Below are 27272 nucleotides of genomic sequence, written 5' to 3' on the forward strand. Positions count from 1 at the left end.
AAAAAGTAGTTAGGATGCCTGATCACAGGCAGGCGCTTGAGATAATCACAGATAACAGGCCTCAAGCTGGGGTAGAGCTCTGCTCCTTATGAGGCAATTTCCCATCCATTATCTCATTTGAGAGGCAGCTTGGGCCGTGGAAGGAGCATGGCTTTGGGGAGCAGCTGGCCTGGCTTAGAGCCTCTGAGCCCCACTTGCTACCTGTGTGGTCCACAGCCCATCACGTGGCTCCGCACACCTCCACGTGCTCAACCGCAAAATGGGAAGAGAAATTTCTCTGCTTAGGGTGGTCGTGAGGATTAAGTGGGTGGAGTTTCAGTGGAAATGCATTAGAAGGTGTAAATCTATCCACAGGAAGCAGCATTGCTCCTCAAGACCTCCCTGGGAAGCAGGCAGAGAAGTTATGTTACCTCCCCTGTGGAGTTGGAAAGTTCTGAGTCAGGGAGTGGGAACAAAAGTCACAATGATGGGTCACCTGTGTGTCAGGCTTAGTGCTAGGCACTTGAACATGTGACCCCAGTCAATGCTCGTGGTAAACCTGTAAAGGAGCAGTGGATATTTCCTTATGGGCACTGAAGCTCAGAGAGGGTGATTCACTCACCCAAGGTCACACAGCTAGGAGGTGGCAGAATAGGGAGCAAACCTTGGATCATAGTGTTTACAGCTACCTCATTATTCCTCCAAAGCCCACAGTGCAAGAGCCTGGGTTGGTGAATGCATTCCATTTCTTTGGTATGTGAATGCATTTCCAGAAGGCTGCCATATATATTTAACAATTGGTATGAACATGCAGTCTCTCGTCAGCTGGCTTCCTGTCTGCTGTAAGACGCAGATAAGAAAGAAACAGCTGAGTGGACACAGGAAAATCCTCCACACCGGCTGGCAGAAATCACTCCAGCCTGGAGTTACCTTTCTTTTTTTTTTTTTTTTTTTATTTGTGGTACGCGGGCCTCTCACTGTCGTGGCCTCTCCCGTTGCGGAGCACAGGCTCTGGACGCGCAGGCTCAGCGGCCATGGCTCACGGGCCCAGCCGCTCCGCGCCATGTGGGATCCTTCTGGACCGGGGCACAAACCCGCGTCCTCCACATCGGCAGGCGGACTCTCAACCACTGCGCCACCAGGGAAGCCCATGCAGTTACCTTTCTTGATTTAATTCTCTGTGACTTCTGTGTCTGAATCATGTAAGAAAATGACTTCCTGGGTGAAATAATAAAATGCCAGGCATGGATGTTCATAGTCTCACTCTGGCAGCTCTGGCGATAATGGCTCAGAGGAGCGGGCTTTGCATCTGGGAGTCAGATTCGATTCCTCTGAGATTCCTAAGCCAGGAACATGCTGGCCTGGTCTCATGGGGCCCAGTGACAAGGAGTCAGACACGGAAATGGCAAGAGGAGGGACTAGTTTTGAGAGGGTTCAGGGCAGGGCTGCCGAGGATCAGGTAATAAACAATGCTCTTATAATTGCTAACCTTCATTGAATGCTCTCTATATGCTGGGCACAGGGTGTGTTCATTATAGGCACACTGTCCATTCTAATCCTCCCAAAAGCCCTATGAGGTGGGTATTATTAGTATCTAGACCTGTATTATGGATGAAGAAACTGTGGGGCTTCCCTGGTGGCACAGTGGTTGAGAATCTGCCTGCTAATGCAGGGGACACAGGTTCAAGCCCTGGTCTGGGAGGACCCCACATGCTGCGGAGCAACTAGGCCCGTGAGCCACAACTACTGAGCCTGCGCGTCTGGAGCCTGTGCTCCGCAACAAGAGAGGCCGCGATAGTGAGAGGCCTGCGCACCGCGATTAAGAGTGGCCCCGGCTTGCCACAACTAGAGAAAGCCCTTGCACAGAAACGAAGATGCAACACAGCAAAAATAAATTAATTAATAAACTCCTACCCCCAACATCAAAAAAAAAAAAAAGTTGTCAGAAGTTGTGGTCCTCAGAAGTTGTCACTTATTGTACTAGCTTCCTAGGGTTGCCAAACAAATTTCCATAAACTGGGTGGCCTAAAACAAAAAGAAATTTATTCTTGAATAGTTCTGAAAGCAAGAAGTCTAAAATCAAGGTGTTGGCAAAGCTGCGCTCACTCTGGGGGCTCTAGGGGAGAATGCTGTGCCTCTCCTAGCTTCTGGTGGCTCCAGGCATTCCTTGGCTTGTGGCTGCATCACTCCGATCTCTGCTTCCATCTTCAAGTGACCTTCTCCTTGGTGTCTGTGTCCTCTCCTCATCTGCTTCTTTTAATGACACTTGTTGGATTTATGGCCAGTCTGGGTAATCCAGGATGATTTCATTTTAAGATTTTTAATTTAATTACATCTGCAGAGACCCTTCTTCTAAATAAGGTTGCATTCACAGATTCCAGGGGTAAGGGTGTTGACATATTTTTTTTTTTTTTGCAGTATGCGGGCCTCTCACTGTTGTGGCCTCTCCCGTTGTGGAGCACAGGCTCCGGACGCGCAGGCCCAGCGGCCATGGCTCACGGGCCCAGCCGCTCCGCGGCATGTGGGATCTTCCCGGACCGGGGCAGGAACCCGTGTCCCCTGCATCGGCAGGCGGACTCTCAACCACCGCGCCACCAGGGAAGCCCAGGGTGTTGACATATCTTTTGTGGGGTCACAGTTCAACCCATGACACTTACCTAACTTCACACAGTAAGTGGCTGAGCTGGGATCAGAAGTTAAGCCTAACTCCAGAGTCCATTTGCTTGACCACTATGAGCTAAATGCTACATACTTCCTTGCTGTGTGACTGGCCATGCTATTCAACGCCTCTGTGCCTCAGTTTCTTCACCTGTACACCAGAGATAACAGCGGTAACTACTGCATGCGGTTGTTGTGAGGATTAAATGAGTTGATAAAGGAAAGCCCTTGGAACAATGTCTAGCACACAGTATGAACTCAACAAAAGCTCTGTTATTATTATTTTTGCTATTGTTACTACCAAGATATGCAACTTCGTTGGCATTGTGGATGAAGGCTGAGCAGACCAGCTACTGAGGACGAGGCTGGACCTGGAAGCAGTGCTCTCAGATCTGAATTTGCTGGGTTTGAACATCTGCTCACAAGTGCTTCACTCTTCATGAAATATCAACCACATAATCACAGATGTGAGAGAGATTTAAATATCTATAAGAGAACACTATGCACAATGGATGCTAATAATTTTGAAAACATCAATGAAGAAAATGTTTCTTTAGAACAAAACCAAGGGACTTCCCTGTTGGCGCAGTGGTTAAGAATCTGCCTGCCAATGCAGGGGACATGGGTTCAAGCCCTGGTCCGGGAAGATCCCACATGCCGCGGAGCAACTAAGCCTGTGCACCACAACTACTGAGCCTGTTCTCTAGAGCCCGTGAGCCACAACTACTGAGCCCATGTGCCACAACTACTGAAGCCCGTGCGCCTAGAGCCTAAGCTCTGCAACAAGAGAAGCCACCGCAATGAGAAGCCCGCTACCACAACGAAGAGTAGTCCCAGCTCGCCGCAACTAGAGAAAGCCTGAGCTCAGCAACAAAGACCCAACTCAGCCAAAAATAAATAAATGAATAAATAACTTAAAAAAAAAAACCCAAGTAAAACACGGGACTGATGCAAAAAGAAGCAGGAAGTATGAATAAACCAACAGACCAATCCCAGCAGAATTGATTCCAAGTCATCTAATAGCACATGGTCTGGGCTGGGTATTTTTCTAATATTTAAGTCCTCTCAGGCTGGTCAGTTCACCTCTCCAGCCTCAGTTTCCTCATCTCTAAAATGGGGCTGTCAAGGTGCTTTGTAAACTGTGCATACTGTAGAAATGCGAGGCACTATTATTATTACGGTATGTGTTTGCCAACTGTTGAGCACCTGTACCCATGTGGGACAGACTTGGGGTTAGGGACCCAGTCCAGAGAAGGGCAGGGGAGTGGGTGGGCTGGGCACTGAGAATTGGGATGATGATGTTGCTGTCCCCTGAGCTCTTAGGAGGGGCCCACAGGTTGTGTCAGTGTCTTCTGAACTGAACTGAGCATCTGTGGGTCGTGTGAAGTATTCCACCCTATGTCAAGGTCAAAGTGACTCAGTATTTGCAGTTTAATCCACTGTTACTTTAGGGAGACACTCCAAGCCAAACAGTGGCAGAAAATAATGAACATCCCACCAAGTGGCCAACGGTTCTATTGCAGAGCCACTGTGGGTGTCGAGGTGCCCTGACACTGTGGTTCCCTTGCCCCTTGCTTCCTTGTTGGTTTCTGTGGTTGGTGGCTTCCTGCAGCTGTTTTTTTAACCCACCTAAAGTTCTGGTCTGCAATTTGCTCACCCTCTGCCTCTCAACTGCAATGAAAAATGCTACAGAAATAGAAAACTCGTAGTTTTTCTTTCTTTCCTATTCCTTGCTCTCTGACTTTCACTGGGGAAACAATTGTTCAAATGATGATTCAAGGACTTTCAGGAAAACATGAGACTGGAGGGGCTCATTCAGCTCTGTGGGATCCACACATGTGAACCTTCCCAGGCCCCACCCCCCAGTCTGCATTTCCTTTGTCACCATCACAGTCTCTAGCTGGGAATTGGGGTAAGGGTTGGTAGGGGCCATGTGGACTTCAGGTTTCTTGGATTCAGGTTTTTCTTCCCTCATTTTTTAGCCTTAAATGTATTGTCCTGGGTCGGTTTCTAACTCTGGTATCCAAAGTGCAGTCCTGGGCCCTTCCTATAGGTTGGTGAGGCTCTGGTTCAGAAAATTTCAACCCTGGCTGCACACCAGAACCCATGGCAATTTCTAAAAAATCCCAATGTCCAGGCTTCTTTCTAAATCAATTGAATCAGAATTTCTGGGGGGTGTGACATGAGTACCAGTATTTTGAAAAAGATCTTTTCTGGGGTGATGTGGCCAGGATTGAAAACCACAAATCTAGCCTATCTTTATGTAAAGAACTCTTACAACTCAACAACAAAAGGATAAAGAATTCAATTAGAAATGGGCAAAGGACTTAAGTAGATATTTCTCCAAAGAAGATCTACAAATGGCCAATAAGTACAGGAAAGGTTGCTTAACATCATTCATCATTTGATAGTCATTCTCATCAAAACCACAGTGAGGTACCATTTCACACCTATAACCAATCAACCAGGCAGATAAATAACAAGTGTTGGTGACAATATGGAGACACTGGACCCCTCATGCATTGCTGGTGGGAATGCAAAATGGTGCAACCACTGTGGCATGGTCTAGCAATTCCTAAAAATGTTAAACAGAGTTACCATACGACATAGCAATTCTACCCATCTCTTTCTCTCTCTCTCTCTCTCTCTCTCTCTATATATATATATATACACACACACACACACACACACACACACACACATACATACCCAAGAGAACTGAAAACATATGTTCACATAAAAACTTGTACATAAATGCTCATGGCAGCATTGCTCATAATAGTCAAAAACTGGAAACAACCCAGATATCCATCAATTGATGAATGGATAAATGAAATGTGGCACATCCATATAGGGGAATATTATTGAACCATAGAAAGGAATGACGTACCAATACATACTACAACATGGAAGAACCTTAAAAACATTATGCTAAGTCAAAGAAGCCAGACACAAAAAGCCACATACTGTATGATTCCATTGATATGAAATCTCCAGAGTAGCCAAATCCACACAGCCATGAAGTAGATTATTGGTTGGCAGGGGCTGGAGGGAAGGGGAGATAGAGGGTGATGTGTAAAAGGAACAGGGTTTCTTTTTGGGGTGATGAAAATTTTCTGGAATTAGATAGTGAGGATTGGTTGTACAGCCTTACGAATATACAATATTAAAAAACACTGCAGTATACATTTTAAAACTGAACTTTATGGTATGTGAATTATATCTTAAAAAAAAGAAGATAGGGCTTCCCTGGTGGCACAGTGGTTAAGAATCCGCCTGCCAATGCAGGGGACACGGGTTCGAGCCCTGGTCCAGGAAGATCCCACATGCCACGGAGCAACTAAGCCCGTGGGCCAGAACTACTGAGCCTGGACTCTAGAGCCCGCGAGCCACAACTACTGAAGCCCGCGTGCCTAGAGCTTGCGCTCCGCAACAAGAGAAGCCACCGCAATGAGGAGCCCACGCACCGCAATGATGAGTAGCCCCCGCTGGCCACAACTAGAGAAAGCCTGCGCGCAGCAATGAAGACCCAATGCAGCCAAAAAAAAAAAAAAAAAAGATATATGTCTGCCATGGAGAATGGCTTGGAAGGGTCTATGAGTGGAAGCAGGGAACATGCTTAGAAAGTTGTGGCAACAACAATAAACAACAACTTAGTGGCCTACACAATAAAGGTTCTTTACTCATTATCCCTGTTGTCCATTGTGTGTCAGCTGTAGTTCTGCCTCATAGTGGCCCCTCTGGGATGCGAGATGGTGGGAGATGATGGTACTTTGGTCCTTGGTGGCAGCAGTGAAGACGGACAGAAGTGATGGATTAGGATAGGATTCGACAGTAGAGTATGCAGAACTTCTCAGAGAATATTTCATTGATCTCATAATAAAATTGCCCTAAGACTGGCTTCATTCAATTGTTCAACTGATATTATTTATTGAGTGTGTACTATGTGCCAGGCACGTTTGCAGGTGCTGGGGATACAGCAGAGAATAATATACAACTCTGCTCCCTCCCTATTCTCATGGAGCTCACATTCGAATGGGGGGCAGCAGCTGTGACAGTGATTAGGAAGTGGATGGGAGGCACTACAGTAGTCATTATGGCTGAACATCGATACCTGGTTCTTTCTCTCCTGGGCACATAGTAGGACTGCTCTTTCCTGCCCCACTGAACCCAGGCATGGAGAATTAACATGATAGGGCCGATGAAATATGAGTGGAAGTGACATGTGGCAGTTTGGAGTGGAAGCTTTAAAAGTCACTTGCCATACACTCTTTCCCGTTGCCACAAAAACTGTCCCAGAAGGTGCCCACCAGCTGTGTCCTGGAGTGAGGATGCTATGGGCGGAAGCTACAATGGATCCTCTATGAACAAGTGCTATGATGAGTGAAGTCTCTGTTGTTTTAATCCACTGAGTTTTGTTGCTGTTGTTGTTACCACAGCAAAACCTAGCACACCCTGTTCTCTCTCACTGTTCACCCTCTGAGGGACATTACATCCAAACACGATCCTGGCTCATATTTTAGAAAAGTAAGCCCAGTAAGTCAAACGTAAGAGCAAGAGTCTGCAGACATGTGTCATGGAGAAGACGACAACCCACCCTGTGTGCATTTAATTTTGCCCATCAGACTGCACTCCTCGAGGGATCCTGAGCACAGCACACAACAGGCCCCCCATAAATGCTGAAGGAGCGCCGGGATGACACATCATTTCCAAAGAGGTGGGTTGGCTGGAATTCCCCCACAAAAAAGAGGGAATGCTTCTGTGGGTGCCACAGCCTGTGTTTCTGCCAACATGGACATGGGGGAAAATCATCAAAATTTAAAGGTAGTCTTTGCTCAAGAACTGGAATGGCTTTAGCAAGACACAAGTGGTCAGAAGAGGCCAGTATTGCAGATAATTTTCCAGCTGTTCTGCTCCATGGCACTTGAAAATTCCTAGTAAACAGCCCACCCCCTGCAGAGCACCTGGACAGGTAGAGACCAGAGAATTTCTTGCCTCAGGGCTGTCCCCTGGTGCAATGGCTCTGCATCTTTTGCTCTGTGTCCTGAGGGGCCTCCGGATCCCAAGTACCTCCTGAAGACACTAGGGAAGCCAGTAAGGAAGCTGAAATAAACTGCAGTCTCCCATGGACCTAAGATACCTTCTGAGGCAAGATGTTCCAGAAACCTGGCTGTGGCTGGCAGAGCTGTCTGTCCATACATGGGGTCCACAATGCTGACTGCAGCTGGGACCCTTGCCAGAAGGAGGTTGTCTGCAGGCATCTTTAAAACGTCTCTTTGGCATATCATTCCAATTAAATCTCATCTAGCATTTTCATTTTAATAACTTAATCTGGAAGTTACACCTTGCCTCCTCTCCCAAAGGGGCTGAGGCAGCACAAAATAAAAGCCCAAACACAACAGGACAATTAAAAATAAAGACAAAGGATCAGAAGGCGAGATAATCCTCCCGGAACCTGAGAAAAGATGGTTATTGTGGCTGAGTGTTGAATTTGGCTCCAACTTTCTGGCAGCCAAGGTTAAAAAGAAAACAGAGTGGCTTATTCAGTTATGATTGCTTGATTGAAGGAAGGAAGGAGATACAAGTTCATGGCGGGTGGTGGTGGGGAAGCACAGCCCATTTCCTGGCACTAAAGTCTGTGAGGATCTATCCTGTGGATCTTTATCTCAGGGGCATTAAGTCACAAACTGAACAATAGCCTTTTATGGAAGATGCTGAATCATTCTTCAATTGGCAGCTTTAGCCCCGTAATTGGGCCCTTGATAAAAGGTGAGGGTGTAATATTAAATTAAATTGCAGCTTGGCAAAGACATTTCTTGGAGAAGCCGGCTTAATGGGCCCAGACAGATGGGTTGAATTCGGACATATGGAGGCATGGGGAGAGAGTTCTAGGTGGAGGGAACAATTTATTCAATAAACATTTACCGAGCACTTACTGTGAGCCAGACCCTGCCAGTGGGTGCTGGGGACACACGGATGTCCTTGGCCTCTGAGGAGGTCACAGACTAGGAGGGGCCAGGTGCACAGACAAATAATTACCACTGTTGTGACCAGATGAGGGGGCCAACAAGGGTGAGGCGGGGGCCTAGACAAAGGCATCCAAGGAAGCCCACTGTTCCAAATGCTCCTGGAGAAGATGCTTCTGACTGCCTCTTGAAGGTCAAGTAGGAATTTTTTACATGAAGACAGGGTATTGGGGTGGGAAGGAGGGTGTTCTGGGTAGAGGAGGACAGCAAATGCAGAGGCGGGGAGAGCGTGTGACGTTTTGGAGACGTGCCATTAATAAGGGGAGCTGAACAAAGGGAGCGAGGGAGGCCGAGAGATGAGGCAGGGGAGGCAAATGAGGCCAGGTCACTGGGTCATCGAGGTCCCCTTGAACTGCTAAGGAGTGAGGGCTTCATCCTCTAGCTGATGGCGAGGATTTTTTTTTTTTTTTTACATTTTTATTGGAGTATAATTGCTTTACAATGGTGTGCTAGTCTGCTCCATAACAAAGTGAATCAGCTATACATATACATATGTTCCCATATCTCCTCCCTCTTGCATCTCCCTCCCTCTCCCCCTCCCTATCCCACCCCTCCAGGCAGTCACAAAGCACCGAGCTGATCTCCCTGTGCTATGCGGCTGCTTCCCACTAGCTATCTACCTTACGTTTGGTAGTGTATATATGTCCATGCCTCTCTCTCGCTTTGTCACAGCTTACCCTTCCCCCTCCCCATATCCTCAAGTCCATTCTCTAGTAGGTCTGTGTCTTTATTCCTGTCTTACCCCCAGGTTCTTCATGACATTTTTTTGATGGCGAGGATTTTAAACAGCAGAATGGCATGGTCAGAACATCAGATGGTGTAGTCCTCTCCTGGGAGGAGTTAGTCAGGCTCACTGGGGTGGCTCTCAGCTAATGAACCCACCGGAAGTCCTTGCAGAGTCCCACTACCCTGCCTGGGGCGAGGTCTGCATCCGGGTGGGGCCTGAGGATGGCCATCCAGAACCCCATGGATGACTATGGATGAGAGACCTGTCCTACTGTTCAGGGCTGGTGGCGATGACCCATCACTTGGAATGTGACCTTGGCATCAAAGCCTTGGGCCACCAGGTTGCCCATGTGCAGCCCAGAGAGCAGGGTTCACCTTGACCCTTAGCATGCCCCTCACCCTGGACATTCTGTTGTCTCTTTTTTCAAAATAAATAGTGTGAGATGGAGCTTGGACAAGCTTTATGAAGATACCAGACATTCTGAAAGTGTCTGCTTTAGGATTGGATTTTTTTCAGAGCAGCTGTAGAGGGAGGCAGAAGATAAGAGTTAAAATTATTTAAAACTCTACGTATTTGTCTCTTCCAATATCCATTTCCATAGAAACATAACTGAAATAAGATGCCAGTTTCAGAGCCAAGGGCGGTCCATGACTTCCAGATACCCCATTTGCTTCGAAAAGCACGGTCAAAGCATGGAATATGGAGGAAAGGCTGAAATCCTCCTCTGTCCCACACTGCCCTTTACTTGGTCACTGCCCTAATGGCCAGAAAGGCACAGAATCCAGAACACAGGCGGTTCTTGAGGCAGGCTGTCAGGCAGCCGGTGTGGACAGCCTGCTGCCATTTCTGTAAGTGAACGTCACACACGTACGGAGCTCCCGTGGGTGACCGACTTGCACGTGATTCTGTCTCTGCTGCCACCTGTCTGGGAAGCGGATGGGGGGAGGCTCAGGGAGCAGAGGCAGCCTCAGGATGCTGCCTCAGTGGCTGCCTGGGGCTCTGTGGGGGTTCGACATTGGTGGCCTTTAGTGCTGTCCGCCATCTCCTCTCCATTTCAAAACCATTTCAGAATGGTCAAGTGGAGGCGTAGGTGGTGGCCTGGTAGAGAAGAAAGGCTTGGGAAAAAGCAAAGAATCCTTCCACCTAGATTCACAGGCTGTCTTCACACCATCAGTATGCACTGCTTTCACTTCAGGGGAAATTATCTCAAATTATTTTCCTTAAAAGCAAAAAAAACACCACCAAAAACAAAAACCCACATGGGTGTGTGTGTATATGCACACACATACACAGTGTCAATTCTTGGTTTTCATCTTACTTGATCTAAAAGTAGCGTTTGACACGCTTCATCAAAACTTCCTCCTTGAGACATTTTCTTCATCTGGTTTCCTAGACACCAGACTCATCTGATTTTCTTTCTGTCTCTATGGTTTCTCCTTCTAGGTCTCCTTTGCTGTTTCCCTTCTACCGCCTGGGTCTCCAAACATGGGAATAATTGAGGGTCTGTCCTTGGTCCCTTCTTGTCTACATTTAAATGCCCCCCAGTACTCTCACCCAAGGCTTTGTGTCATCTATATGCTGACTGCATCCAACTTTCCATCTCCAGCCCACACCTCTCCCTGAACCCCACACCCGTATGTCCAATACCTATTCACCATCGCCACTAGTATTGTAGGTATACAAAAAAGGAGAGTTTTTCCCTTTTCCCAAGAATATAAACTGTATTTTAAAAACCTTTTAAACATACTTGGCAGATTTATCCACCCCTGCTACCTGTGAAATGCAGAAACAGCCAATCTTCCCCTCAGACTCCGTAAAGCAGAGGAAGCAAGGTGCAATGCAGGAGTACTGAGGACGGGGCCAAGTCATTGGGCGGAGGGTGAGGGAGCCTGTCAGTCCTTGCCTTGGTCTGGAGCGTTCATCTCTGGAGACCCCTCCTTCCTTCTTCAAATCCCTCCTGTGCAGGAACAGCTTTGTCTCCCTTGCTCCTATCTGTGGGCAGCCCTCTCTCCTGGCTACCCGCTTTGTTACTGGCCACTACATCAGAGTCCCCTGCCCTGGCTTCTCCTCTTGTTCCCATCACTGCTTAGTTGTTCCTCGGGCTCCAGCCAGGACATCTTCACTCTGACTGTACCCACTCTCTAGGAGACCACACTCATCCCCACAGCCCCCGTCCTCAACGTATTACCTGCCCCTCCCCCAGGTCTCTATCTACTGGACAAACTGCTCCCTTGCGCTTTAGGACCCTGAATCCAATCTTCTTTCTGCCCAGAAATGAACCCCTCACATGCCCTCCAAAACCCACTCCTCATTCTGCACCTGACCTCGGTGATGGGGTTCGCCATCCACCACCCACTCAGAAATCCGGGCATTGCCCTTGCTGCCTCCCTGCCCTCCTTCCCCCTTAGAGTCAATTAATCACCAAGCCTTGTCACGTCTGCTTCCTTATTATCTCTCCAATCCACCCACTTCTCTCTGTTCCCACTGCAGGTGCCCTGCTTTAGGTCGCCATCGGCTCCTGCCTGGATTACTGCAGAAACCATCTCTGAGCCACTGCTGGGCCTTCAGCCTCACCCCTTCATCTGTTCTCACCCTGCCGCCAGGTCAAACCTGATCATGTCACTCCCTGATTAAATGTCTTTCATTTTGAATTTTAGACTCTTCTGCTTAGCACACAAGGTCCCTAATGACCCGGGTTCTGCCTGTGTCATCATTTGTCCTTCCTGTCACCTCCCCAAAGGCACCCTCAGCTTTGGACAGCAGAACCACTTTGTATATATTTTTAAACCATTTAGGAAAAAAAACGATATACTAACATCACGTTTAATGTTGAGAAGCTAGGTGCCTTCCCTCTGAGATCAGAAACTAGGCAAGGTTGTTCTCTCTCACCGCTCCTATTCAACATTGTACTGGGAGTGCTAGCTAATACAAAAATAAGACAAGAAAGGAAATAAAATGCATATGGATTGGGAAGGAAAAAACAAAATTGTCCTTTTGTCAATGACATGACTGTCTATGTAGAAAGTCCCAAAGAATCAACAAAAACCCTCCTGGAACTAGCAAGCAATTATAACAAGGTTGTAGGATTCAAAAGACTTTTGTAAAAACAAACACAAAAACAAAAACACAACACCATTTATATGAGCACCAAAAACAAAATAAAATACTTAGGTGTAAATCTAACGAAATATATATAAAATCTATATGAGGAAATCTACAAAGCTCTGATGAAAGAAATCAAAGTAGACTGAATCACACAACAATGTAAAGCAATTATACTCCAATAAATATGTTAAAAAAAACCAAAAACAAAGTAGATTGGATCAAAGTAGATTCCATGTTCATGAATAGAAAGACACAATATTGTTAAGATGTCAATTTTCTCCGACTTGATCTACAGAATCAATGCAATCCTAATCAAAATCCCAGCAAGTTACCTTGTGGATATTAACAAACTGATTCTAAAGTGTATATGGAGACTTTTTATAAAAGACCCAGAATAGCCAACACTATACTGAAGAATAAAAGTCAGAGAACTGATATTATTCAACTTACGTGACTTCAAGGCTTACCATAAAACTATGAATCAAGACAGTGTGGGATTAGTGAAAGAACAAATAGGTCAGTGAAACAGAATCAAAGTCCGGAAATAGACCCACACTAATACAGTCAACTCATCTATGACAAAGACACAAACGCAATCCAGTGGGGAAAGGACAGTATTTTCAACAAATGGTGCTGGAACAACTAGACATTTACATGCATAAAAGTGAATCTAGACAGTGACCTTGCACCTTTTACAAAAATTAACTCAAACTTGATCATAGACCTAAATGTAAAACACAAAGCTATAAAACTTCTGGAAGATAACAGGAGAAAATCTAGGTGACCATGGGTTTGGCAATGAGTTTTCAGATCACACCACCAAAAACATGGTCCATGAAATAAAAAATTGTTAACTTGGACTACATTAAAGTAAAAAATTTCTGCTCTGCTAAAGACAATGTTAAGGGAATGAAAAGACAAGATACAGACTCAGAGAAATTATTTTCAAAATATATATATGATAAAGTTCTTGTATCCAAAATATACCAAGAGGGAATTCCCTGGCGGTCCAGTGGTTAGGACTTGGTGCTCTCTCACTGCTGTGGCCCTGGGTTCAATCCCTGGTCGGGGAACTAAGATCCCACAAGCTGTGCGGTACGGCCAAAAACAACAACCACAAACAAACAAAATACACAAAGAATTCTTAAAACTCAACAATAAGAAGACAATCTAATGAAAAAGTGGGCAAGAGATCTGAACATATACCTCACCAAAGAAGAAATACGTGTGGCAAATACTATAAGTATATGAAAGGATGTTCCACATCATATGTCATTAGGAAATTGTACATTAAAACAACGTGGTACTACCACACACTTATTAGAATGGCTAAAATCCAAAATACCAACAACACCAAATGATGACGAGGATGGAGCAACAGACACTCCCATTCATTGCTGATGGGAATGCAAAATGGTACAGCCAGTTTGCAAGACAGTTTGGCAAAACTAAACATACTCGTAGAATATGATCCAGCAATCCTGATTCTAGGTATTTACCCAAATTAGTTGAAAACTTATGTCCACATAAAACCCTACACAAAAATGCTTATAGCAGCTTTATTAATAATTACCCAAACTTGGAAGCAACCAAGATGTCCTTCAGTGGGCAAATAAACTGTGGTGCATCCATACAATAGAATATTATTCATTGATAAGAAGAAATGAGCTATCAAGTCATGAAAAGACATGGAGGAATCTTAAATGCATATTGTTGAGTCAAAGAAGCCAGTCTAAAAAGGCTACATGGTGTATGATTCCAACTATATGACATTCCGGAAAACGCAAAGCTATGTAGACAGTAAAAGGTCAGTGGCTGCCAGGGGTTGGTAAGCATAGAGGATATCTCAGACAGTGAAACTGTTCTGTATGACACTGTAATGGCAGATACATAATTTTATGCATTGGGCAAAATCTATAGAATGTACAACACAAAGAGTGAATTCTATGTAAACTATGGATTCTAGCGAATAACAATGTGTCAGTATTGGTTCATCAATTGTAACAAACATACCACATAATGCAAGATGTTAATAATGGGGGAAACTATGGGGTGTGGGGTGGGACATATATGGGAACTCTCTATGCTTTCTATTAAATTTTTCTGTAAACCTAAAACTGGTCTAAGAAATAAAGTCTATTAATTAAGCATAAAAACTCCTTTAAAATGATAAACATCATGTATTTAGAACAGTATCTAGCACATGACAAGTGCTATATAGATATTTATTATGTACAAATGAATAAATGTGGAGCCGGGATGCCTCCAGTCGGACTCCAGAATCAGAGTTTCATTCCTTGGACACTTGCACTGAGAGAATCTCTTCCACGAGTTATTCTGGAACTCTTCTGTTATTCTCAAACCCTTCATCTTGTTTATTTACTTCCAGCTGCTATCAGAATCTGTGCAATCTAAAGTGACTGTACTTATTTGCATGTTTACCGTCTGCCCCCCCACTAGCTGGTGGGCACCATGAGCTCAAGGTGTCATGCTGTTGTGCTCACCTCTGTCTCCCCAGCGAGGTGAGGTCTCCCAGCATGCGGCGGTGCTGGGCTGGGTGGTGCGGCAGAGTGATCTGTGTGGCCCAGGAGGGGTGGGTGGGGCAGAAATGCACTCAGCAGGGGTGAACAGCATGCTAAGTGTCCTGACAGGGGATGCCTAGATGCTGGGGACCGGAGTGGGGAAGAGCAGGCGCTTAAATCTGGTGGAGCTCAGGAACACATTGGCTAATACAGGGGCCTGGAACTGAAGTTCATTTACTTGTCAGAGAAGGTTCTGGAAGGGGGGACAGCATGGGCAAAGGCCTGAAAGTGCAACACAGAGCAAGGCCTGTGACTGGCATCCTGAGGTGTTTAGAGTGTCCAGAACGACCAAAGGCATCCGAGGTAGGTGTGGTCTGAGGGGAGGAGAGAACAGACCACAGAGATCTTTGATCACCTATCCCCCAAGCATAAACTTTCTCTCTCACTGGGGGTTCTGGAGCAAACAGCCCTTGAGGAGAACTTCGGAGCCCTTAGTCCCTGGGCACACTGTTCAACCATCATGCTGCGTCTCACAGAGGAGGGTCTGAGGGAGATCAACTGATAGTTCAGCGATGTTTGGTGGAAAAATGGCAATAAACCGACAGGGCTGTGGGTCGACAAATCAAAGGTTCTGCTACCATGGCAACAGAATGACAGGGCAACCCTAAAATTAGAGGAGAAACGAGGATCAGGCCAGGAAAGGTTTAGAGAGAAATCTCCACAGATACTTGGAGGGAAACACAGAGACAAGGTGTGGGGAACTCGAGCCAGGGATGTGGCTCTCCTCCAGCCACCCCCCTTCAAAAGTCTAGATGCCGCGGGCAGGACCCCCTTGCTTCCCAGGCTCAGTTTCCTCATCTACACAGAGAAGCACTTCCGTGGCACCCAGCTGCTCCTCAGTTTGAAAAACATTCCCTGAAAGGTCTGGAATGGGCTTGCGTTGTATGTGTGGAGCCATGGAGAGCAGCAGTACTTACTACAGAGAGCAAGGAAGAAAGGTAATGTGGGTGGTAGCAAACTGTTCCTCATACTTATGGTCTGCACAAGGTCTACCTCCTGTAAACGGTCCAGGGGGACAGGCTTCCTGGATTTATTTCCAGAGTCGCCGACTCTAGCCCTGCAGCCTCTCCCACCACAGCCAGATCCCAGGGGATCCTGTGCACGCTCCGCCCCGACCTTAACCTTGAGCGGAGGTGACAGTGCCCTGCCGCGTCGGCTGCCACTGGGCTCAGAATCAACCGAGCGGGGTCTGCTCTCTGCCCATCTGCCCCAGCTCCAGGTCCTCCTGTGGGCTCCGCCTGACTCGCCTTTTCTCCCTCCCTGATATCCTGGGCGCTCAGTCGCCTGTTACCTATTTTTAGGCTTCGTCTGCAAAATGTGAAAACACTTCTTTGCCCAACCCACTTCACAGACCAGTGACCAAGTGTCTGTGGATACACCTGAAAACGATGAGGTGCTGTTGTGTATTGAAAGGCAGGGTGGGGGAGTGGGGGAGGCGATACTTGGTGGTGTTGCCACTAACCTGCTAGGTGACCTTGGGTGCCTTATATAATCTCTCTGGGTTTCTGTTTCCTCATCATTAACATGGAGTTCAGGATAGCACCTATTCCACAGAGTTACTGTGAGGATTCAGCGAATTAACACACACATCTAGCTACCAGCATCACCACTGTTATTACTGTTATTAGCATTATTGCTTGTGATTATCATCACCCCAGGCTCTCCCTAGCCAGGGGGCCCGGTTGGCCAGTATCAGCCCTTCCTCCTGTTGATAGCCTGTCTGGATTTCCAAATCCTGGTGGTGGGTGGTGAATTCCCCTGGGATGGAGTTGGGGGCAGGTCTGCTCCTTCGCCAACTGTGCAGATGAGTGATGACCAGATGTCACCTCCCCTCTAGCCACAGCCCGTCTGTGCGAGTGGCTTCAGCTGAGCTCCTGCCCCCTTGGCCCGTGAGCACAGCCAGCGCAGGTCTGTCCTCTGCCAGGTCTGATTGTGCCTGTCTGGAGTCCCGCTTCCTCCCCGGATGGACACGTAAGGCAGTGAGATGGAAGCGCACAGCCTTAAATCCTTCCCCTAAATCTGTGCTGTCAGGAAATAGCGTTCTCTGCCACTGCTCCAAATGCATAACTTCTTACCGGGCTGAGCGAACCCTCTGCCTGTCTCCAGACAAACGAGGCCCGGCATCTTATTTGCTAGAAAACCCTTCTTGTCCAGAAGGATAAAAACTTCTGTCTTCAATGCATAAAATGACTGTTTCCAGTTTAGTTTTATTGATAAAATTCACACTAAATCCCACAAAAAGATTTCCCTAATAGTGCAGTGAGAGAACTGGAGGAAACTCCAGTTTTCTCAATAGAATCTGCTACACCGTAGGGAAGTCCTACTGTACAGCCACCGCCGTTCAGCTGGCTCTTTCCGACAAAGGCATGTTTAACACTTCTAGGAGGAAGTCGACAAAACTACAACTTCCCTAATCTTGAACTTCTCTAACTGGAGCATCCTAGGAAGACCAGTGTGAGTTAAGAGCAAGGCCCAACGCAAGACTACTAAAATATATATTTAACGGTACTTTTATGTAAGGTTCTTCTTTTTGGCAACACATCACTTTGAAGATCCTCTAGTAACTGGAGGAGCTATCAGAGTGTTTATTCCCTACTAGCACTCCTTAGGGAACTCACTTTAAAGGAGAGATTAAAAATGCAATGTAATTTCTAGGCTGATGGATCATATAAATGGGGGCTTCTACAATGTGTAGAGAATATACTGGTTTAAACGACCCAACATTTCCCCTCAATTCTGCATATATTAATACACCTAGACAAATTCTTTCACCATTTTTTTCCAGGAGTGAAGGCCTTATATTTGGCCCTCCTGAAATAATATATGTCTCAAATGGAAGGAAACGGAAATAATGAGACGTTCCTGATAGGGAACGTGGACCCACGTGGACCTATGATGATTTCCCCGTAACCACCTCGATTTCTTCTCAAGAAGCGTACCTGGGGCAGTAAAGGAGATGTGCTGCCTTGCCGTCCCCGGGGGGCGCCTGGGAGCAGCATAGGCCTCCGTCCTGCTGGTGCCAGGTGCTTACCTCCATGCTGTACCTCTCCACCGTCCTTCTCAGGGGGTCCACAGCCTGCCAGCAAATCAGGATGCACAGGTCAATCAGCAGCATGCCCCCAACGATCACGAGCAGTTTCTGGTCCTTGATGATCTGCAGAGAGGGCAGGGGCAGAAGGGACGTGAGAGAGCTTCCCAAACAGCAGCCGAGGGGCCAGGTCAGGTGGGTGACTGAATGGCGTCACCCCCAGTTTGAAAATTTCCTCAGACTCCCCATCGCCCACAGGATAAATCCAGCCAAGCTCCTTTGCTTGGCATTCAAGGCCTTTCATGAGCTTGGCTTGTCCATGCCCCAAACACACACATATACTTAGTTAAATTTGAGGACTCCCAGGTTCTGGCCCTGCTGTAATTTTCACCCCAGGCCTTTGTGGGTGCTGGCTCTTTTGTCTGGAACACTCTTCTTTCTATGTGGCAAATAATCCTTAGAGACCCAGATTCATTTCGCCTCCTCCACGAAGCCTCCCTAACTCCCACAGCAGAACTAACTACTCCCATAGCACTCTGTTCCCATACTTAATCATACTTAATAAGTTCAATACTTATACTTATGAATAGTAATAGTCATAACTACAAGAAAGAGAATAAATACAAATGCTAACATTTAGTGAACACTTACACTGTGCCTACCTCTAGGTTGACTGTTTTACATACAGCATCTCATACAAAGGCAAATACTATTATTATTCCCAATTTTCAGATGAAGAAACTGAGGCTAGTGCTGGGGGCCAAGTAACTTGCTCAGTGGAATATAGATACTAAGAGGTGAAGCCTAGATTCGAACCAAGCTCCCCCTCTCTCCAGAGTGCACACCCTCAAACATTTACAGCACCTACCAGGTTCTACAGTGACCAGATGCTATATTAAGTTGTATACACATCGGCCCTCCTCAGTAAACTGGGGAACCCCTGACAAAAGGGAAGCCTGTTTTATTTATTTGTTTGCCCTCAGCACCTAGCAGGGCCTGGCATGCAGTCGATACTTAGAAGTTTGCCTGGTTGAATTGAGATGAAGGAATATATAAAGAAGAAATATAATTCCCATCCCACTTTGCAGCTTGGGGTATCTTTATTACACTGTGAAGGTCCCACCCCACTTTATGTCCGTTTGATGGGGATTGGCCTGGGGACAAATGCTGTCTGGGGCAAAGCTAACCTGTATTTCACTCATTGCATGTTTACGTGTCCTCACCCCCCACCCCAATGCCAAACAAAAGCTAATGTGATGAAGTAGTTCTAGAAAAGACTATAGAAAAATAAACAAAACTGAAGCAGAAGCTTAAGAAATATCGCCAGGTCTGGCTTTTAATGATTAAAGCCATCCTTAAAGGAGAAATAGAAACTCAAGAGACTTCTCTGTGGCCAAACTGTGAAAAGAACAAGAAAGTACTGCTGAGTTACTGCCAAAGAGATCAAATCCACCAAGACCACTTTACCTGGGGGTGGGGCACTGGCAAAGCCCCCTCTGAGATTTTTCAGAAGCATTCAGTGAACCGCTGATAGCTTGTAGAAACCTGGTTTAACCCCTGCCCTCAGGGGAACCAGGCAGCTCCCTGTTAGCCTTGAGAAATTGGGCCAAAGGGAAGAAATGCCTGAGGAGCTGAGGACTTGGAGGACAGGCTGGAAGGGGCCTCCCTGCTTGATGCTCACCCAGGGCTGTTTGAGCCCCAGGCATTTGCACACACTGCACCTGACCCCTGGAAGTTCCCTCCCCCACCTTTCTGCTGGTTCCCTCCTACCCTGATTTCAAGACTGAGCCTGAGCAGCTGCTCCTCTGTGAATCTGGGCGTGCCCTGCATGGGGCCCATGCTGCAACTGTGTTCCTATCAGAACCGAGGCAGTGACCATCCAGTCTCCCCTCTGTGCCCTGGTGCCTTGTGCAGGGGCTGGCTCTCAAACCTTCTTGAGGAACGTGTGGAGAATGAATGAATGAGCTCTCAGGAAAAGGCCAGGGGAAAGTGGTGCTGTTGAGCAAGTTCAAGGTCACTGTCTCCTGCCTAGGGCTCAGGTTCTACTTCCTATAAGGCACCACCTGCCGCAGGTTCCTATCCTTTCCCAGGCATTTGTAGGTGCTGGTTCTTTCGTCTGAAACACCCTGTTCTTTCTGTGAGAGGCTCTGTGTGGCTGGGTGTGCATGGGGTCGGTTGGGGGTGGCTGGAAACAGGGCTGGCTGGAGAGAGAGAGCCTGCATGACATGTGATGGGGCCTCATGGGGGCCACTGGAGGTTTAAGCGTCTTTGAGCATCAGCGTGATGGGGAGCTCTCTGCAGCATTAAGGGGTGAACCTGAGGCGGGATCCTGCAGGAGGCCAGTTAGGAGCTGGGGCCATTGTCCTGATGAGGAAGGATAAGGCCTGATCCAGAGCAGTGACTGCCAGATGGACAGGAGGATGCAGATGCCACAAGCACCGGGCAGGCAGAGTTGTGGGCCTCGGCCTCTCAGTCCTCTCCCCCTCCCCAAACTTCCCCAACCAGCAAGTGCCAGCACCTCCAGGTCCCTCCCTCTCTGCCAAGTCTTTCCCACGAGACATAAGGGGTACTACTCTCCCCACAGTCTAAATCCCAGGAGGCAGTGAACTTGAACTTGCTCAGCAGTACCACTTTCTCCTGGCCTCTTCCTGAGAGCTCATGCATACAGGAGTACGGACCACCTTACACTCCAGCACACCACACCTCAGGTCTGTTGGGACTGCACAGTCTACACTGGACAAGAAGTAGTACATTGAAGGGTAGGGCTGAGAAACATGGGTTGGGGCCACCCTCAGTGAGCCCCTACAGGGGAGAGACCTCCCTTCTGAGTGGATGCTGCACCTCTCCTGCTGCTGCCTGAATAGGGAAGGCACGCATGCAGCACAGAAGATGAGCATCAGAATTTCTCTCTGGTAAATATGAGAGTCAAGTCCTCCCAATTTTAAGGCTCACGTATGAAGTGTGAGGTAGCAGAGTGGCAGTGCAAAGACAGGACCTGGGATTATGTGGACCATCCCTTGTGACCTGGTGTGACCCTAACAAATCACTTCCTCTCTTATTCTGCATTTCTGATTTGTAAAATGGCAAGGAGTGGGGAGGTTCACGTAATATCTCTAAGTACGGTGCAAAAAAAGAACACCGTTTTGGATCTATAAGACCTCATTCTAATCCCAGCTCCTGTGAAATGTTATCTTGATCAAGCTGTATGACTCTGTTAGGCTTATTTCCTCCTCTAAAAGTGAGACCGGTGAGCTCTAAGCTGCAGAGTTGGTATAAGAGTGAAATGAGGTGATGTATGGAAAGCACCTAGCACAACATCTGGCTCAGAGAAGATGCTCAACAAATGGGCTGCGTAGCTACCATTACTTGGGTTTTGAGAATGCATGGTTCTGTGTTTATGTGGAGGACAGTGACATCTAGGGGCAAAGGGTGATACTGCACCTCAGCTCTGCTAGACTCAGGGCTAATCATCACACAGACAGGCCCAAGGTGGGAAGATCCTGAGAGTAACAGGAGAGGACATGTCTAATTTCCTTTTGGTACCACTTCCAAAGCCTGGCACTTGACCACTGTTTGTGACTAAACGGATTTAGTTTAAGTAGTTATGGATCACATTTGATTTATTAATCACAGGAACATTTATTGAGTGCCTACTCTGAATCAGGTTCTTTTCTAGGCACTAGGGCTGCAGCAGTGAGCAAAACATGAATATCCTACATTCATAGAGCATGCATGATAGTGGGAGACTAATAATGAATAATTATACAAATACCCCATACGTATACACAATACAATGCTAAAGAGAGGTGACAAAAATAATCTTTTAAAAAGATCTAAAAATTTAAATTTAAAAAATAGCACTGACCTAACCCTACAAAGTCTGAGCACCATAGAATACTAGAATTAGGCAAGGCCATGTCTCTAGTCTCACCTCAGCTTCCCTGACTTCCTTTCTTATTTTTCAGCTTTCTCTTCAAAAGCTGCACACACTTTCCTCGGTTATGTCAGTGCACACTGATGCCATGAAACTGAGTACTCTCTCTGAGGCCAGGAGGTTACTTGTGCTCCACTCTCACTGAGTGAGAGATGAGAGTGAAGTCACCCAGGAACGATTAAGCACACAGTTCTGGCATCAGATCTGAGTTTGAATCTTACTAACTAGCTGGGAGACCTTGGTAAGTTTCCTAACCCATCTGAGCCAGTTTTCTCATCTACACAATGGGGAATGATGACCACACAAACCACTAGATTACCAGAGCCTGGCTTACAATTACTGTTCAACAGATGTTAGCTATTACTAGTAAACATCACTTCCCATGGTTGTTTAGAGCAGAGATCAGCAAACTACGAATTTGGGCCACTGTTTGGCTTTGTAAATAAAGTTTTATTGGAACACAGTCATATCCATTTGTTTATGTGTTTGCCTTTGGCTACTTTCATTCTACAATAGCAGTGTTGAGTGGCTGTGACAGAGACTGTATGGCTTGTGAAGCCTAACATAGTTACTGTCTGACTCTTCACAGGAAAAGTTGGCTAACATCTTCTTTTGGGAAAACGGCATTTCTTTATTTTTCCAAAAAACTTCAGATATTTTGACTGATTCAGACTGGCCTTCTACTAGGACCAGATTATTGCCTACTTCCAGGGACGCCATTCCAGAGGGAATACAGTGTGAATGGTGCCCCCTGGAGTTGTACAACCAGAGGCCCTGCCTTCCTGCCGTCACTCAGATGACGGACACTCTCTTGGCATTTTCCTGAAGCTGAGCCTGGATGAAGGTCTGAGAGGATGGCCCTATGTTATTATTTGCAACCGTATCAAGTCATATATGTGGTGAAGTTTCTTTGTCCTCAGAAAACATCTGCCCCCACAACATCTCATCTCTGAGTTACCACTCTAGTCTCAACGTTCCAATTTGGTCCTAGTAAGAGAAGAGGCAGAATAAAGACTGTGGTAGTGGGCTTCCCTGGTGGCACAGTGGTTAGGAATCCGCCTGCCAATGCAGGGGACACGGGTTCAAGCCCTGATCTGGGAAGATCCCACATGCCTCAGAGCAACTAAGCCCGTGAGCCACAACTGCTGAGCCTGCGCTCTAGAGCCACAATTACTGAAGCCTGTGCTCCTAGAGCCCGTGCTCTGCAACAAGAGAAGCCACCGCAATGAGAAGCCCACACACCGTGCACAGCAACGAAGACCCAACACAGTCAAAAGTAAATAAATTTAAAAAACACTGTGGTAGTGAGGCTTCTCAATTCAAGATTTTACGATTGATACTATAAAAATACTGAATTTAGAAGCATTAAGTCACCACATGTCAATACCTCCTTTAACAGGCTTCTCTTTCTTTAATGTCTTTCAAAATGTAGCCATATGGGGTGAAGTTTGTGTATGTGTGTTTGGGGAGGGTGTGACATGGTGGGTGGAGGGAGGATGAGGTGGGAGACAGGGAAGGAGGAAAAGGGTAAAAAGACTGAAAAAGAAGTGTGAGATTGCATTTTCAGATTTAGGTAAATCTTGTATATGTGTCAGTAAAAAAAAATTAAGGGCTTCCCCGGTGGCTCAGTGGCTAAGAATCCGCCTGCCAGTGCAGGGGACACTGGTTCGAGACCTGGTCTGGGAAGATCCCACATGCTGCGGAGCAACTAAGCCCGTGGGCCACAACTACTAAGCCTGCGAGGCACAACTACTGAGCCCATGTGCCACAACTACTGAAGCCGGTGCGTCTAGAGGCCATGCTCCACAACAAGAGAAGCCACTGCAATGAGAAGCCCGCACACTGCAAGAGTAGCCCCCATTCACCGCAACTAGAGAAAACCCGTGCACAGTAACAAAGACCCAATGCAGCCAAAAATAAATAAATAAATTTTTAAAAGTGCATAAGAAAAAACATTAAAAGAAAAATAAGAGGCTCACTTTAAAAAATGTTTAAACTTAAAAAAAACCAATAAAACAAAACAATGACAATAAAAACCAACCTTGGCTATGTAAAATGTTGGAGTCATGGAGAACTCAATCCCAGTTTTGACCTGCGACTGCCACAACCCTTTAAAAACAATCTCGTTCCCAACTTGAGTTTCTGATCTGTGAAAGGTATAAATTTCTCTTCTATACCCTTAACCTCCTCTAATTTGGCTGATAAATGATACTCAGCTGTAGCGCCACAAGGCTTTTCCTGGAATAACTGGAAAGCCTAGAGCAAAAACTGTCTCACACTGGAAAGGTGTATTCATGTGGCCTAAATCATTTTCACAACAGGTTAAAACTGGTGACCAAATCTTGTACTCAAAGACTTTGGCAGTTTTTCAGACAGGCCCCTTCCTGGACGCGTGGGCCCACCACCTGCCTGGGCTCTCACTTTGCCCAGACCCCTGGGGTGGGGAGAGTCCCCTTGTCCCAGGCAGCCCAGCAGGCTGTGGCCACATCACAGCCCCAACTCCCATGGCGCTTTCAGACAACTGAACTCCTGAAGTCTTCCCTGGCATGTTTTGTCAATTGTTGCCAGGCAATCTGAGTGTTCTTGCTTAGTGATCACATGAGTAATAGAAAATAAAGGCCAGTTCTCCATTGCCAATAATAATGTGCATGAATTACATATTGACACAAAGAAACGAACACTGTGATTCTTCAAAACCAGGATGGACTTGTCATAAATGGCAGAGCCACAGAGCAGGAGGGGCCCAAGAAGTTACCTGGTGGCTGTCAAACTTTGGCTTGTATCCGCTTTGCCAGGAGGGCTGGTGGAAACACACGTTCCTGGGCTCCAGGAACCTGATTCTCAGGGCTGGGCGAGCTGAGAAAGCGAATTTCTAACAAGCTCCCAGGTGATGCCAACAATGCTGCTGGTTCAGCTTGCACTCTGAGTAGCCCTGATCTAGACCAGAGGTCTCCCACTCTGGCTGTATATTAGGATCACCTGGGGAGGTCTAGTACTCCCAATGCTCAGCTCCAGCCCGGAGGTGTGGGCTGGGCTGGGTTACTTCTTGTAGTTTTCAAAAGCTCCCATTTGATTGTAATGTGCAGCCAGGTCTGAGAAGGACCAGGTGGCCAGGCTCCTCATATTACAGACAGAAGGGAGTTGTCACAAATGCTCCTGAGCCCCAGTGAGAGGAGGGATTTCCAGGTGAGCACAGGCAATGGGTGGCAGAGCCGAGCTCTTTCCTCCCTCTAAATGCAGTCCATAATTGTCCTAAGGTGGTCTGGTGTGGGGCACAGGGTGAAGGGAGGGCACACCCCCCCATCTGGAGAGCAGCTCCCTGGCAGTGAAGGGGCAGGCAGCGAGGCTGATGAGTGAGAGGTGCCACTGGGCACCAGGCAGAATCACAGCTCAGGAGACAATGCCATTTCAATACTTCACCATTTTACAGATAAGGAAACAGAGGCCCTGAAAGATGAAGAGGTTTGCTGAAGGACCCATGGCGGGTCAGCAGTGAAGCAGGGAGTAGAAGCCTGCTCTCCTGCTGTGTCTGCTGGCCCTACCACCTCGGGCTCACTTGCTGTCTGCCACAGGCGTGATGGCTTATGACCCAGGTACTCGGATGGCAAATGCAAGCTTGGGATGAAGAACTGGAACAACAGGCACCACGTTCCAGAGTGGGATGAGGTCACAGTGCAGGATTTTCAGAGGAGATGTCTGTAAATGGGTTATACACCCATCAGGGATTTTAAAAGTGTGTGTGTGGGGGTCGGTAGAGTTGAATCAAGAAGAGGATTTTTGGAAAGACGTGTCATGATGCTATCTCACCTCATCCCCAGGTGAGAGGACGGGGGGTATGCTTCCTCCTTGACCTCAAATCAAGAGGGAGGCTTAAGGAGAGCACTCAGATGGCTTGATTGCTAAGGGCTCCCTGCAGCCTGGGGGACCTGGTGAGCTGATGCCTCACTCCTGCCTGAGAAACCCACGGGAGGATAACGGGCCAGTTGCTCCATGGATGGAGCGGAAGAGGGGAAGTGGCTACAGTGGGATCAGCCACAATCCTTGAGTTTGTAGGAGCGAAGGATGTGTGAGTGCTTCCTGAGCACCAGGTGTGGGCCCTGGGCCAGGTAGAGCTGTGTGGCCTGCCCAAGGCAAGCTGGAGGGGCGGGCCCAGGAGTGGGGGACTGCCACATGTCTGTGGAAGGAGCCACAAATGGCCAAAGGGGGGAGTATTTCACCCATGTTGGGGCCACTGCAGGAGAGTAAATCCCAGTAATGGGGGCTTTGAAAATTCCACAAAAGGACTCCATGAGAGCCTAAAGGGTGTGCTTAACCAATGCCAGGCCCAGCAAGACGGATGCAGCTCCTGGCAAGTGAGGTCCTTCCTGCCCCTTCCACCACTCGAAGCCCCAACTCAGGAGGGTTCAGAAACCTTGGGAATGGGACGGGGAAAACACTCAGTCTGGCAAAAGAGAGAAGCAGCCCATCGCACCCCTTCTCCCAGGGCAGGTGACTGGCTGCTTCAGGCCAAGCTGGGGAAGGAAGAGGCGATGCCTTTGAAGGCAGTTTGAGGTTTTGAATATTATGATGGACTCCACATATTAGCTGTTGACCAGAGGACCTTCAAAGTCATGAGACTTGCCCGAATTTTTATCTTAGGAGCAAGGGAAGAAGAGTGCCAGCCATCGGAAGAGTTAGAAAGGACAGTGAGGGGAAAGCTTCTCTATGACTACATCCTAAGAGTCAAGCTTAATCAACATGATGGTTACAGCCAACCACAGAGGTGGCAACTGCTTTCCTCCCACACGAAGGAAGGGCTCCTGTCCTCTAAAGGCCTCTTTGAAAATGGAAGCATTAAATCAGGCCCCTGCCCTGTTTCACTCTCCTCTTTCAAGGGCTCCCCACTGCCCACAAGTTAAAGTTCAGGTTCCTTACCACGGCTCCTGCCTTCCCCTGTGGCTTCCTCCTGTACCCTTTCCCCATGAACCCCTCAGCAACGTGAACACACCCCTCCCCTCACCAGGCCTCTGTGCACACAGTTCCCTCTGGGAGAGGGAAAACTCCCCAGCCTCTGCTTCCCACTCACCCTCCAGGTTTTAGCATAGGTGTCACTTCCTACACCAAGCCCTCCCTGGGTGCTATACCCCAGTATCCCCCATATGCACCCAACCAGCCCTTATCACCTTGCATTGTAAACGCTTTGTTAGCTGTCTGATGTCCCCAGGAGGCTGAAGGTGTTGGGGGTTGGGGTGGA

At 47.4% G+C, this 27272-nt stretch overlaps 1 protein-coding gene across 1 annotated transcript in view; it reads right to left on the reverse strand.

Moving 5' to 3' along the window:
* GABBR2 (gamma-aminobutyric acid type B receptor subunit 2) overlaps positions 1–27272 on the reverse strand; it is a 367936-nt gene that overhangs the window by 37938 nt on the left and 302726 nt on the right. The window contains exon 13 of the mRNA XM_022600053.3: positions 18109–18231. Coding sequence (XP_022455761.1) covers positions 18109–18231 — 123 coding nt within the window. The remainder of the gene's footprint in view (positions 1–18108; positions 18232–27272) is intronic.

This window comes from Delphinapterus leucas, chromosome 6 (genome assembly GCF_059928025.1).
Source record: "Delphinapterus leucas isolate spDelLeu-1000000601 "Yukka" chromosome 6, BTC_Dleu_Yukka2, whole genome shotgun sequence".
In the NCBI taxonomy this organism is placed as follows: domain Eukaryota; kingdom Metazoa; phylum Chordata; class Mammalia; order Artiodactyla; family Monodontidae; genus Delphinapterus; species Delphinapterus leucas.